Source organism: Phyllobates terribilis, unplaced genomic scaffold (assembly GCF_046119375.1).
Source record: "Phyllobates terribilis strain yellow unplaced genomic scaffold, ASM4611937v1 Scaffold_7__3_contigs__length_470593459, whole genome shotgun sequence".
Taxonomy (NCBI): Eukaryota; Metazoa; Chordata; class Amphibia; order Anura; family Dendrobatidae; genus Phyllobates; species Phyllobates terribilis.
This window is the reverse complement of record NW_027362767.1, coordinates 61,063,501-61,076,080: the sequence shown is the minus strand read 5'-3', so window position 1 is coordinate 61,076,080 and position 12,580 is coordinate 61,063,501. Positions and strand designations below refer to the sequence as shown.

At 49.5% G+C, this 12,580-nt stretch overlaps 1 protein-coding gene across 1 annotated transcript in view; it reads right to left on the bottom strand.

Moving 5' to 3' along the window:
* Positions 1-1,632, bottom strand: part of CUNH14orf180 (chromosome unknown C14orf180 homolog) — a 94,173-nt gene extending 92,541 nt beyond the window's left edge. Inside the window, exon 1 of the mRNA XM_073638637.1 lies at positions 1,410-1,632. Within this exon, the coding sequence (XP_073494738.1) occupies positions 1,410-1,436 (27 nt within the window). The 5' untranslated portion in view covers positions 1,437-1,632. The remainder of the gene's footprint in view (positions 1-1,409) is intronic.
* Positions 1,633-12,580: the final 10,948 nt, after the last annotated feature.

Sequence of the window (12,580 nt, the reverse complement as noted above, 5' to 3'; positions counted from 1 at the left end):
AAGGCCCGAGGAAGCTGGACAAAGGTGGGTCACTGGTGGGGACGGCCAGAGAAAGGTAGAGAAGGGAGCTCTGAACCACACTCCGGAATTACCTGGGAGTTGACCGAGTCCCTCACCTGGTGGACGCAGCACGGCTCGGGCAGTCATCACCTACAGCATTGACATGAACAACAACTGTGAGTAAAGCATTGAAAACTGCAACCGCACGTCTCTGTGGTTCCTCGCCGCACCAGCACCATTAGCACTGGGATGCTCACACAATCACTCCCATCATCTCCCACATTAGCTGCCCTGAGGCAATACTTCTCCCGTGGGGAGTTATCCCATACTCAGCTGCGCAAACAACATCAGCCTCAGCGGTCTGCAGCGCGGCGGCGGTCCCCACTGACCGCAATCCACGGGTGGCGTAGTCGGACATTTGCTATACATTAAGACTGCCACTGGTTTGACCACCCTGGGCACGGACCGGGTCACCGCCACACGGAGACTACCACCCCCCAGCATTCTACAACAGGCCCGGTTCTGGGTTCCCCTGCACAACACAGGCCCAAGGGGCGCGTCACAGTCACTGTGTACATACATTACATTGCTTACCCTGTACTGATCCTGAGTTACATCCTGTATTATACTCCAGAGCTGCACTCACTATTCTGCTGGGCAGTCACTGTGTACATACATTACTGATCCTGTACTGATCCTGAGTTACATCCTGTATTATGCTCCAGAGCTGCACTCACTATTCTGCTGGGCAGTCACTGTGTACATACATTACTGATCCTGTACTGATCCTGAGTTACATCCTGTATTATGCTCCAGAGCTGCACTCACTATTCTGCTGGTGGAGTCACTGTGTACATACATTACTGATCATGTACTGATCCTGAGTTACATCCTGTATTATACCCCAGAGCTGCACTCACTATTCTGCTGGTGCAGTCACTGTGTACATACATTACATTACTGATCTTGAATTACCTCCTGTATTATACTCCAGAGCTGCACTCACTATTATGCTGGTGCAGTCACTCTGTACATACATTACATTACTGACCCTGTACTGATCCTGAGTTGCACCCTGTATTATACTCCAGAGCAGCACTCACTATTCTGCTGGTGCATTCCATGCATCCAACTCTGTAATACCTTCAGACACCATAAACAAAATTTTTGAGAACATTTTCCAACTTTGGAGCTCAAAAATTGTGAAGAAATGGGTTTCCTTTTAAGGTCTTAAAACAATATGCACCCATATCAGAGCTCCATGGTGTCTTAGGGTGTGTTCTCCCCTAGCATCTCCTCTATGGACCTTCTACAATTCAATCTGCATGTGCATTTTTTTGGGGGGGGGAAAGTATAACCTTGAGACAAAAAGTTTACTAATCTCTATAGAAACAGAAGAGGAAACTTACTTTTGAAGAAAACTTTGCTGACGTCATTCCTTTGTTCTTACTAGGCACCCAGCACCGGAGTAAGGATGGATCCAATAATAATAGAAAAATAGCCAAAAATTTCTTAAAAGTTAATAATAACCATCAAAATAGTGAAAAAAAAGGTCACTGTGGATTTTGGAAGTGTGCTCTTTGTCCCAGCCCGAGATGTGAATGCGCTTCTTCTTCTCCTTCTTCTTCGGCCGGTGAAATATTAAACAGTACACCAAATATTTATCACGTAGTAAAAAACGTCATGAACACCCGCTTGTGGCCCGGGGCCTACGATGTGGACTATTACTAATGTAAAGTGTGTTTATACTTGCTTTTGACATTGATAGATCATGTATTTGAATGAACGTCTGGGCTGCCCGACACATTTACCCCAATTTGTGGATAACTCTGACATGTTTGACTTTGTGGGACTAAGCAAGTTATATTTATAATGGCTCCAGTTTTGTTTAGATAGCTGTTTCTATTTCTATAATTAAAAAAAAAAGTTTTAGACGGCGGATGGGAGGGAATGCACCAGCGAGATAGGGTGGGAAACAGACGTACACTATCCAGAGCAATATCAAACCGCACTTACAATGCTAGCAACAAGGGACACGCATTTTCATGTCCAGTCTCTTCAGAGAGGAAGAGGACTTGGACTCTAGTACCACGTATTGGAAGTAGCAATCCTAAAAGTTAATATCGGCCCTTTAACAAGCCTTGCCACATGACTTAGGATAAAAGCTAAACCGGAATCTCAACTTGCAAACACGTGTTTCAGGGTGTTGCCCCTCATCAATGCAAAGCATGAGATCTGAATTGGTTAGGTCAGAGGCTTCTGACTGGGATCTAAGGGGTAACTAAGGCATGTTACTCTCATAAGGAGAAATGTTACTCCTTAGATACCAGTAAGAATTTCAGCTTGCAGACACGTGTTTCGGGTTGTTTCCCCTCATCAGTGAAAAGCATGAGATCTGAATTGGCTGTATGAGAGGCGTCTGACTGGAGTCTAAGTGTAATATTTCTCCTTGTGGAGAGTGACATGCCCGTGTAAGGAGACTTATAAGCCGTGCATTGCTACTGTGGGAAATTATATCGGCAGATTGTCCTTTCAGAGAATAAGAGGACTTGAATTCTATTGCCACCTATTGGAAGTAGCAATCCTAAAAGTCACTATTGACCCTTTAACGAGCCTTTCTACATGACTCAGAAAAAAAGCCAAATCAGAATCTCAATTTGCAGACATGTTTCAGGGTTTTAACGCTCCTCAGTGCAAAGCAAGAGATCTGATTTGACTGTATGAGAGGCCTCTGACTGGAGTGTAAGGGGTAAAAATTTTCCTTGTGGAGGGTAACATGCCTGACAGGCCAGTGTAAGGGGACTTATAGGCCACAAGATGGAGACAAACCATGGCCTGAAAGGGTGGCTGGCTAATTGTCTGATGGGAGCCACAATAATAGCTAGCCACGAGAAGGGTTCTAATACCATACTGTGTTCCCAGACCTTATGACACTCCTGAATTGTTCAAAATGATAATGATCAAAGCTCTCTCTATAAAAAGGGCCACAGATTAGGATAACCATCTAGTAGATAATTTTGCGATTGTGTCCATACAGTAATATTGACCAATGGACTAACGAATGAATGGATAGCGCATTGATCGACTTCCTTTTACCCCACCTTTTGCTAACCCTAAGTGCAAGACTTATGTAAGCACCACCGATATGTCATGGATATCACTATTAAAAGGGAATCTGTCCCCACGTTTTTGCCACCTAATCTGAGAGCAGCATGATGTAGAGACAGAGAACCGGATTACAGTGATGTATCCCTTACCGAGTTGCTGGCTGTAGTTTTTATAAAATCATTGTTTTTTCACAAGGAGATTAACAAGAGAAGACTACTTGGCCTGCAGCGTTGTAGTCCAACCACGCACCCAGCACTAATTGGTAGATTTCTGCCAGATTTCTAAAACTTAACATGGACAAAACAGAATTCATCATCTTTTCGCCATTTCATTCAACCCCCCCCAACTGACCTATCTATCAAAGTCAGTGGCTGCCCACTCTCCCCAGTCCCTCAAGCTCGCTGCCTTGGGGTAACCCTGGACTCTAATCTCTCCTTCAAACCACATATCCAAGCCCTTTCCACTTCCTGCCGACTCCAACTCAAAAATATCTCCCGGATCCGCACATTCCTCAACCATGAATCTGCAAAAACCCTAGTGCACGCCCTCATCATCTCCCGCCTCGACTACTGCAACCTCCTGCTCTGTGGCCTCCCTGCTAACACTCTCGCACCCCTGCAATCTATCCTAAACTCTGCTGCTCGACTAATCAACCTGTCCCCCCGCTATTCCCTGGCCTCCCCCCTCTGTCAATCCCTTCACTGGCTCCCCATTGCTCAGAAACTCCAGTTCAAAACCCTAACCATGGCATATACACTGTGTTCCAAATTATTATGCAAATAATATTTTCTCAGATTTTCCCAAATTACCTATATGAATTGCAGTCATTGTAATTTTCCAGTCAAATAACTATTAGAGTACAATTGAAAGGTTTTTGTACAAACTGCCTATGATAACAGTATATTTTTTAAAAAATAAAAAACTCAAACTGCACTCAAAATGCATGTTCCAAATTATTATGCACAGCAGAGTTTTCAACCTTTTCATTTTAATAAAGAACAAAAAAATGGTCATTTTTGAAATTATAAGCATTAGCAGGTTATTACAAACTGAACTCAAACAGTTTTCAACTCAAAACTTTATTCTAGGTGATGTTACATTTGCACATAGGACCGCTTGTTCGAAAGGAGCTTCTGAACTCTCTCGTCCATTGAATTTGTCAGGTTTTGGATGGTTTCTGCTGCAATTGTTTTGCATGAGGACAGAATACCCTCCCAGAGCTGTTGCTTAGATGTGAACTGCCTCCCGCCATCATAGACACTCCTTTTGATGATGCTCCAGAGGTTCTCAATGGGGTTGAGGTCAGGGGAGCATGGGGGCCACACCATAAGTTTGTCCCCTTTTATGCCCATAGCAGCCAGAGATGCAGATGTGTTATGTGCAGCATGAGACGGGGCATTATCATGCATGAAAATGATCTTGCTGCGGAATGCACGGTTCTTCTTCTTGAACCATGGAAGGAAGTGCTGTTTGAGAAACTCAACATACATTATGGAGTTCATCTTTACCCCTTCAGGGATCCTAAAAGGGTCGACAATCTCTCTCCCCATGATTCCAGCCCAAAACATTACTCCACCTCCTCCTTGTTAGCGCAGTAGCCGTGTTTGCATGGGGTGTCCATCAACCAGCCATCCTCCACTCCATCCATCTGGACCATCGAGATCATTTCATGCATGATAATGCCCCGTCTCATGCTGCACATAACACATCTGCATCTCTGGCTGCTATGGGCATAAAAGGGGACAAACTTATGGTGTGGCCTCCATGCTCCCCAGACCTCAACCCCATTGAGAACCTCTGGAGCATCATCAAAAGGAGTGTCTATGATGGCGGGAGGCAGCTCACATCTAAGCAACAGCTCTGGGAGGGTATTCTGTCCTCATGCAAAACAATTGAAGCAGAAACCATCCAAAACCTGACAAATTCAATGGACGAGAGAGTTCAGAAGCTCCTTTCGAACAAGGGGTCCTATGTGCAAATGTAACATCACCTAGAATAAAGTTTTGAGTTGAAAACTGATTGATTTCAGTTTGTAATAACCTGCTAATGCTTATAATTTCAAAAATGACCATTTTTTTGTTCTTTATTAAAATGAAAAGGTTGAAAACTCTGCTGTGCATAATAATTTGGAACATGCATTTTGAGTGCAGTTTGAGTTTTTTATTTTTTTTAAAAATATACTGTTATCATAGGCAGTTTGTACAAAAACCTTTCAATTGTACTCTAATAGTTATTTGACTGGAAAATTACAATGACTGCAATTCATATAGGTAATTTGGGAAAATCTGAGAAAATATTATTTGCATAATAATTTGGAACACAGTGTAAAGCCATCCACAACCTGTCTCCACCATATATGTCTGACCTAGTCTCCCGTTACATACCCGCACGCAGCCTCCGATCCTCACAAGATCTCCTTCTCTACTCCCCTCTTATCTCCTCCTCCCACAATCGCATACAAGATTTCTTCCGTGCTTCCCCCCTACTCTGGAACTCTCTACCCCGACGTATCAGATTCTCGCCTACCGTGGAAACCTTCAAAAGGAACCTTTAGACCCACCTCTTCCGACAAGCCTACAACCTGCAGTAACCACCGCTCCACCATACCGCTGCACTACCAGCTCTACCCCGACCTACTGTATCCTCACCCATCCGGTGTAGACTGTGAGCCCTCGCGGGCAGGTTCCTCTCTCCTCCTGTACCAGTCGCTGTCACATTGTGTTCAAGATTATTGTAACTGTTCTTGTATTATACCCCTTTTTCACATGTAAAGCACCATGGAATAAATGACGCTATAATAATAAATAATAATAATAATAATTTCTGTGTACACTGTGCATAGAGAGAAAGCAGCCAATCATTGGTGTGGGCAGAGTTATATAGAGCTCAGCATTCAGAGAACTGCTAGATCTGCAGCAGATAAAACAGTTTTTTAATCAAAGGTACAGCAAGTGGCGCAGTAAGTGATACATGCCTGGAATCAGGGATTCTGACCCTAGATTATGTAGCTTTCATAACAGATTCCTTTTAAAATCTTTCCACTTTCCATTTTTGTACTGCGTGGTGCATGCGCAGTCCTCTCCATTTTGTGGACATAGACATTGCATGATCAGTACATCAGGAAGAGGCTGTAAAAGAGGAAGCAGGATCTACAGGAAAGTAGTGGGCCAGGCACAAACAGCGCGTATTTGCCTGCCCTCAATGCACTTCCAGCTGAACTTACATATAGTTTCAAAATACATTTGTCTCTGCATGCAATGTAACTGCTATGGGTCAAAAATGTTATGCTGGAATTTGCCCTGCACAGAATCGTATATAGGTTCCTAACCTTTATGCTGCTGACAGGTTCTGTCCTGTCAGTAGAGGCTGCAAGAGCTGAAGCAAGATTCACTGAAAGTACTACACATGAACAGGAAAGGCTCGAATAGCGCATGTGTGGCACCCCAGAGGGTCTGGTTGCCACAGTCGTAGTAATACCATGTCTGGGAGCAAAACAGGAGTTTCCTGGTCAGGAACACATTACATGCAACACCTCCTGCCCCAGACCAGAAAGGGGAGGATCCTGCCCTATATAACTGGATCTGGAGGCGGGGTTAGTTCAGTCTAAGTCTAGTGTGGGGTCAAGTACGACACGAAGGAGTAAAGAGCCAGGGACTGGAGCTGGAGTTAGCTCGTCCTGGATAGTATCTACAGAGGACCGGACGCCGGAGTCCGAGGCTGTGGGGATTATATACCCAGCAGCAGATACCGCAGGGCAGGAGATTGCAGGTTCTTGGCCCATCAGAAGCCCCGAGGCTCAGCCACACGAAAGGACCCGTACCGCCACAGAGGAGTGAGGAATACACAAGGTCCGAGTCGCCAGCCATACGGGTGAGCGCAGCACATTACATTCAGGGACGTGGGCTACAACACGACTATAAGCGGGATAGCCAAAGAGTATAGTAAGAACGGCAGGCCTACAACTTCACCTGGCCAGGAGGACTCTATGATTGTTCCCAGACTGATCAGACCCTCATCACTAGCCGGTACTCCCGTTGGGGCCCATATAATTGCCAACAGTAAAGACCCTGGGACTGCACTGCAAAAACTCCGTGTTGTCATTACTGATACCTTGCACTACTACCACCATCATCCAGTCACGCTGCCCTGAAGCTCCACTCTTCCTGTGGGGCGTTACATCACCTTGCTGCACATACCACCAGCTTCAGCGGACTGCTCCGCAGCGGCGGTTCCCAATAACCGCATTCCACAGGTGGCGTAGTCGGACTATACATAAACTACCCTGGTTTGACCACCCTGGGTCACGGACCGGGTCACCGCCACGGTGACTACAACCCCCAGCATCTACAGGCCCGGCTCCGGGTACCCCACGGCCCAGGGGGTGCGTCAACTTTGGCGTAGTCGGCAGGATATGCAACCAACCCGTTATCACCGGGTATCGCGCGCCTAGAGATTGTTTCACTGTACTGAATGTGGCGCCCGCCCTAGAAGAACGGACGCCATTATGTGCGTGCTAAAAGACGACAAGAAACCACCTCCCATCGTGGGCCAGGTCCCAGAATGGCGCCAAGCGCAGAACCTGCCCCAAACGGCAATGGTCATGTATGCAAGTGTGTCCATCAAGGTGGGGGGGGCTGACCCTGAAAGTGACCGGCAGCAGGCTGCCATGGGACCGCAGCAAATTGCCCTGGGACCACCCCTAGCAGGGGAGGGGAGAAAGAAAAACTGCCAGACAGGGTGTGGTCTGGATCAGTCCGCTCCAGGATGGAAGACCTGGGCCAGAGGATGGAGAAGGCCCAGCGCGACGCCATCGCCGGATGTAAGCGGGAGATGGAGCAGAGGATGGCGGACCGGCAGCAGAGGACGCTGCCCAGCACCGGCAGCGCCTCAGCCGTCGCGGATCCCGACCAGCGTGATGCAGGAGCGGCCGCGGGAGCAGGTAGGAGAAGTCTCCCTGTCCCGGGCGCTGCCAGCGTCGACCTGCTCCTGGGCCCCCTGGTGGAGCCGCCGATCTCGGGCGCTACCGACACCGGCCTGTTCCTGACCCCGCAGCAAGCCCTGCAGCCAAGTCCTCTAACTCCGGGCGCTGCCACCACCAGCCCGCGCCCAGGCCCAAAGCCGTGCCCTCTGACCCCGGGCGTCATCAGCAGTGGCCCTCTCCAGACCCGGCCGCAAAGCCTACAAGCCACGGGCGCGTCCGCCCAGCATGCTCCCCAGATCCCGGAAGCATCCAGCCAGCTTTTGGGCCCCCTGCAGGAGCCGTCTCCCCTGCCAGCCGAGTGGATGTACCGCCGCCACCGGTGGGACTGGTCCGCGGAGGTAGAAGACCAGTGCCCCTCGCTCCTGCCCGCCTTGCAGCCGGCCGTTGTCTCCCGGTTGCCGGAGGATGAGGCCCAGTTCGAGTGGGACCCTGCTGGGGTGGACCTGATGGGGTTCTCCCAGGAGACCAGGGCAGCGGAAGCCCGTCGCAAAAAGTTCTGCCACCAGCAGCTGGTCCAATTTGAAAAAGAGCGCAGCTCACGGCGCATGCGGTGGGAGAAATTAGAGGCCCAGAATATGCAGGAGAAAACTCGGGCCCGTCAGTCCAACAAAGCCACCCACGGTCCCAGAGAAGAGGGCACCGTAGTGAAATTCAATTTGGATGCCGGGTGGGGATTCATCCGGGACCCACAGACGGACATTGATCTGTTCGTCAACAGGAGGGACGTGGAGTCCCACCTAAAAGCAGGTCACCCTGATAGGGACCTCTACCCTGGAGACATCGTGACCTATACCCGTCACAAAGGAGTCAGAGGCTGGTATGCCTTAAATGTCCACAAGTTGGAAGAAGAGCACGGCTTCTACCAGTATGAAGCTGAAGACCCGGCTGGGTCAGCTTATGATGAACTAGAGCCTCCCCGGAGGGAGCAATACTACTAAGGACTGCCAGTAGTAATCAGTACCCGTACGGCAGCATGGACACTGCAAGTTCAAAGTTTGTGTGTTGTTACCCGTTTACTTAATTACCCATAATGGGTCCAAAGACTGACCGGCTGAGGACTGGGAGCAGCCGCTTCTTGTAAATAGTTGCACCTCTTGAGGTGCCCCTTATTGGTTTTATAAGAACTACTACGAGTGACCTCAGAACAAAAACCCATTGGAGGTGGCCGAAGAAGAGGTCCAGCATCTGGATCGTCTAAGCCCTGCAGCCACCCCAGGGCCTCCGTTGAGGGTTTGGGACGGGTCCCTCATATTCGTGTTTGCAAGTTTGCACTTTACCGAAAAATGGACACCTGGTTGCAGGCATTACTGTGACCGGTTGACCAAAAGTTTTACTTGAAAATGTGTTGATATGAAGAATGTTTATATTAAAAATGTCTTATATGTGTGAAGAAATATTTTATAAGTGTGAAGAGAAATGTTCTTTAAAAAGTATCCATAATGTTATATAATGTGATGCATCCAAAAATTTGCATGTCCTAATTTACTCTGTCTTTTGCTCTGTTCCAGCCCGCGGACGTGCTGTGTTTTACCAGGGGGGTGTGTGGCGCCCCTGAGGGTTCGGTCGCCACAGAGTTATTGCATCTCATCCAGAGATGTGGTACCTCACTCTCAGGTAAGGAAGGAGTATGGCTCAGAACCCTAACACCTGCATTCACTACACCACATTTCCGGGGGACAGGGCGAGATTGCTCCTAATGGAGAGCACAGTCCCTGGTCCCTGGCTGGAGTGGGGGGAACCACCTAGAGAAGGGGAACTATGTAGTGGATGGGGTGGAGGACGTAGATCCTGGGAGCACTTGTAGTAGGAGGTATAAAAGTAAGGAACCATCTTGGTTCAAAGAGTTCGGTGGAGTTCCAGTCAGACATGCGTTGTCTGAGCCTTGCCCCGTGCATGCGTTGTTCGAGCCTTGCTCCGAGCATGCGCTGTTTGAGCCTTGCCCCGCGCATGCGCTGTTTGAGCCTTGCCCCGAGCATGCGCTGTTTGAGCCTTGCCCCGTGCTTGCGCTGTTTGAGCCTTGCCCCGCACATGCGCTGTTTGAGCCTTGACCCGTGCATGCGCTGTTTGAGCCGCGCATGCGCTGTTTGAGCCTTGCCCCGCACATGCGCTATTAAAGCCTTGCCCCGCGCATGCGCTGTTTGAGCCTTCCCTGGTCATGCTCTGTTCGATCCTTGCCCTGCGCATGTTCTGTTTGAGCCTTACCCTGCACATGCGTTGTCTGAGCCTTGCCCCGTGCATGCGTTGTTCGAGCCTTGCTCCGAGCATGCGCTGTTTGAGCCTTGCCCCGCGCATGCGCGGGGCAAGGCTCAAACAGCGCATGCTCGGAGCAAGGCTCGAACAACGCATGCACGGGGCAAGGCTCAGACAACGCATGTGCAGGGTAAGGCTCAAACAGAACATGCGCAGGGCAAGGATCGAACAGAGCATGACCAGGGAAGGCTCGAACAGTGCATACGCAGGGCAAGGCTCGAACAGCGAATGTGCAGGGCAAGGCTCAAACAGCGCATGTGCAGGGCAAGGCTCAAACAGCGCATGTGCAGGGAAAGGCTCAAACAGCGCATGTGCAGGGCAAGGCTCAAACAGCGCATGTGACGCGCCCCCTGGGCCTGTGTTGTGCACGGAATACCCGGAGCCGGATCGCTGGGGGTTGTAGTCTCCGTGGCGCTGACCCGGTCCGTGCCCAGGGTGGTCAATTCAGTGGCAGTCTTATTAGTGAGATAATAGTCCGACTACGCCACCCGTGGATTGCGGTCAGTGGGGACCGCCGCTGCAAGGCAGACCGCTGAGGCCGGTGTTGTGTGTGCAGCTAAGAACGGGATGACTCCCCACGGGAGGAGTATAGCCTCAGGGCAGTTAGTGTGGATGATGGGAGTGATGGTGCACGAGCGTCCCAGCACTGGTAGTGCTGGTGCGGCGAAGAAGCACAGAGACGTGTGGTTGCAGTTTCCAATGCTTTACTCACAGTTCTTTACTGGTCCTAGTCACCTCGGTACCGGCGGTGACTGCCCAAGTCGTGCTGCGTCCACCAGGCAAGGGGCTCGACCAACTCCCAGGCAATTCCAGAGCGTGGCACAGGGCTCCCTTCTCTTCCCTTCTCTGGCCGTGCCCCACCAGTGACTCTACGTTTGTCCGGCTGCCTCGGGCCTTCTCTTGGTACGCTGATCTCTGCGTTCCTGACCCTATGTGGTGTGCCTTCCTGGTAGGTGTAGTGAGGGGTCGCACCGAGATATAGTCATGACCGCCGGTCTTTGGCTGAGGATTAGTCGCCTCCACCAATTTGGGATCCAGTACCCTGTTCTGCCAACCCGTCACCCGCAATCTCCTGGGCTTATGGGGTTCCTTCTTCTCTCGTGTCTCTGGGCCTCTCTTAATGTGTTGTTCCTTGTTTCCTTTCTCTTCTGTTCCTGTTCTCTCTGCTGCTTCTGGCCTCCACTCCAGGCCTGCCTCGTGGAGCTGGGCCCAGACTGAGCCACAGCTCCCTGTCAGTCCTCTCTGGCTGAACTCCTCTCTGAACAGACTCCCCGGACTGAACACTGTTCTAAGATGGTGCCCACCTTATATACCTCCCTCTATTTGTGAGCCCAGGTGACTAGCAACCAATGGGCTCCTACCTTTGTCCAGAGACCCACCCCTATCTGCTCCTACACCACTGGGTTTTCCTCCCCCTCCCCACTCCAGCCAGGGACAGATGCTGTCGTGCCTGCACTTCTGTCTAGTGGGAGCACCGTTGAGCTGTCCCTCGGAAATGGGGTGTGTGTGGTGCATGCAGCCTACCGAGTCCTGGTCCACAATCCATCCTTACCCAGGAGTGGAATATCACACCTCTGGTTTGAGGTGCAATACCACTGTAGCAGCCGAGCCCTCGGGGTGCTACACATGCGCAGGGCAAGGCTCAAACAGCACATGCACAAGATTTCACTGGCTGTGCATTGGCCAGCCTAACATACAGAGAGTTTCAAACTAGGTTTTCTCTGCAGTGTTAAATCACTTTTGGGCAAGAAAGTTGTCCTGGATCATGTTTTTTTAATGCCCTGAACAGCAGTAACATCACATGGGCCATCCTCTCTTTTTGTGGACTTAGGCATTGCTGATGTACCGCACATGCACTACTTACTGTATATGTTCCATATGCACAGAAAAGGCTGCAATAGCAGACACACGATCCACAGGAAAGTTCTGCACATTTGCAGGTCACAATTAGCGCATGCACAACATTTCGAAAGCCACGCATTGGCCCCCCTCAATGCACTTCCAGCCCAACTTTATAAATAGTTTAAAAAATTTTTTTCACAATAATGATAACTCTGCTTAACCCGTCCCAGCCTATGAGATACAATAGGCGGACACTTCTTAATTTTTTCTGTATCTGCTCTAGTGGCTTCCTTAAAGAATTTTTTTATGGGGATAAGCACACTGGAAAAATAAGGTTTTACAAATCACTCGCCGCTTTTGTATCCTGACAGATAGGTCTGGATGCTGGTTTTAATACAC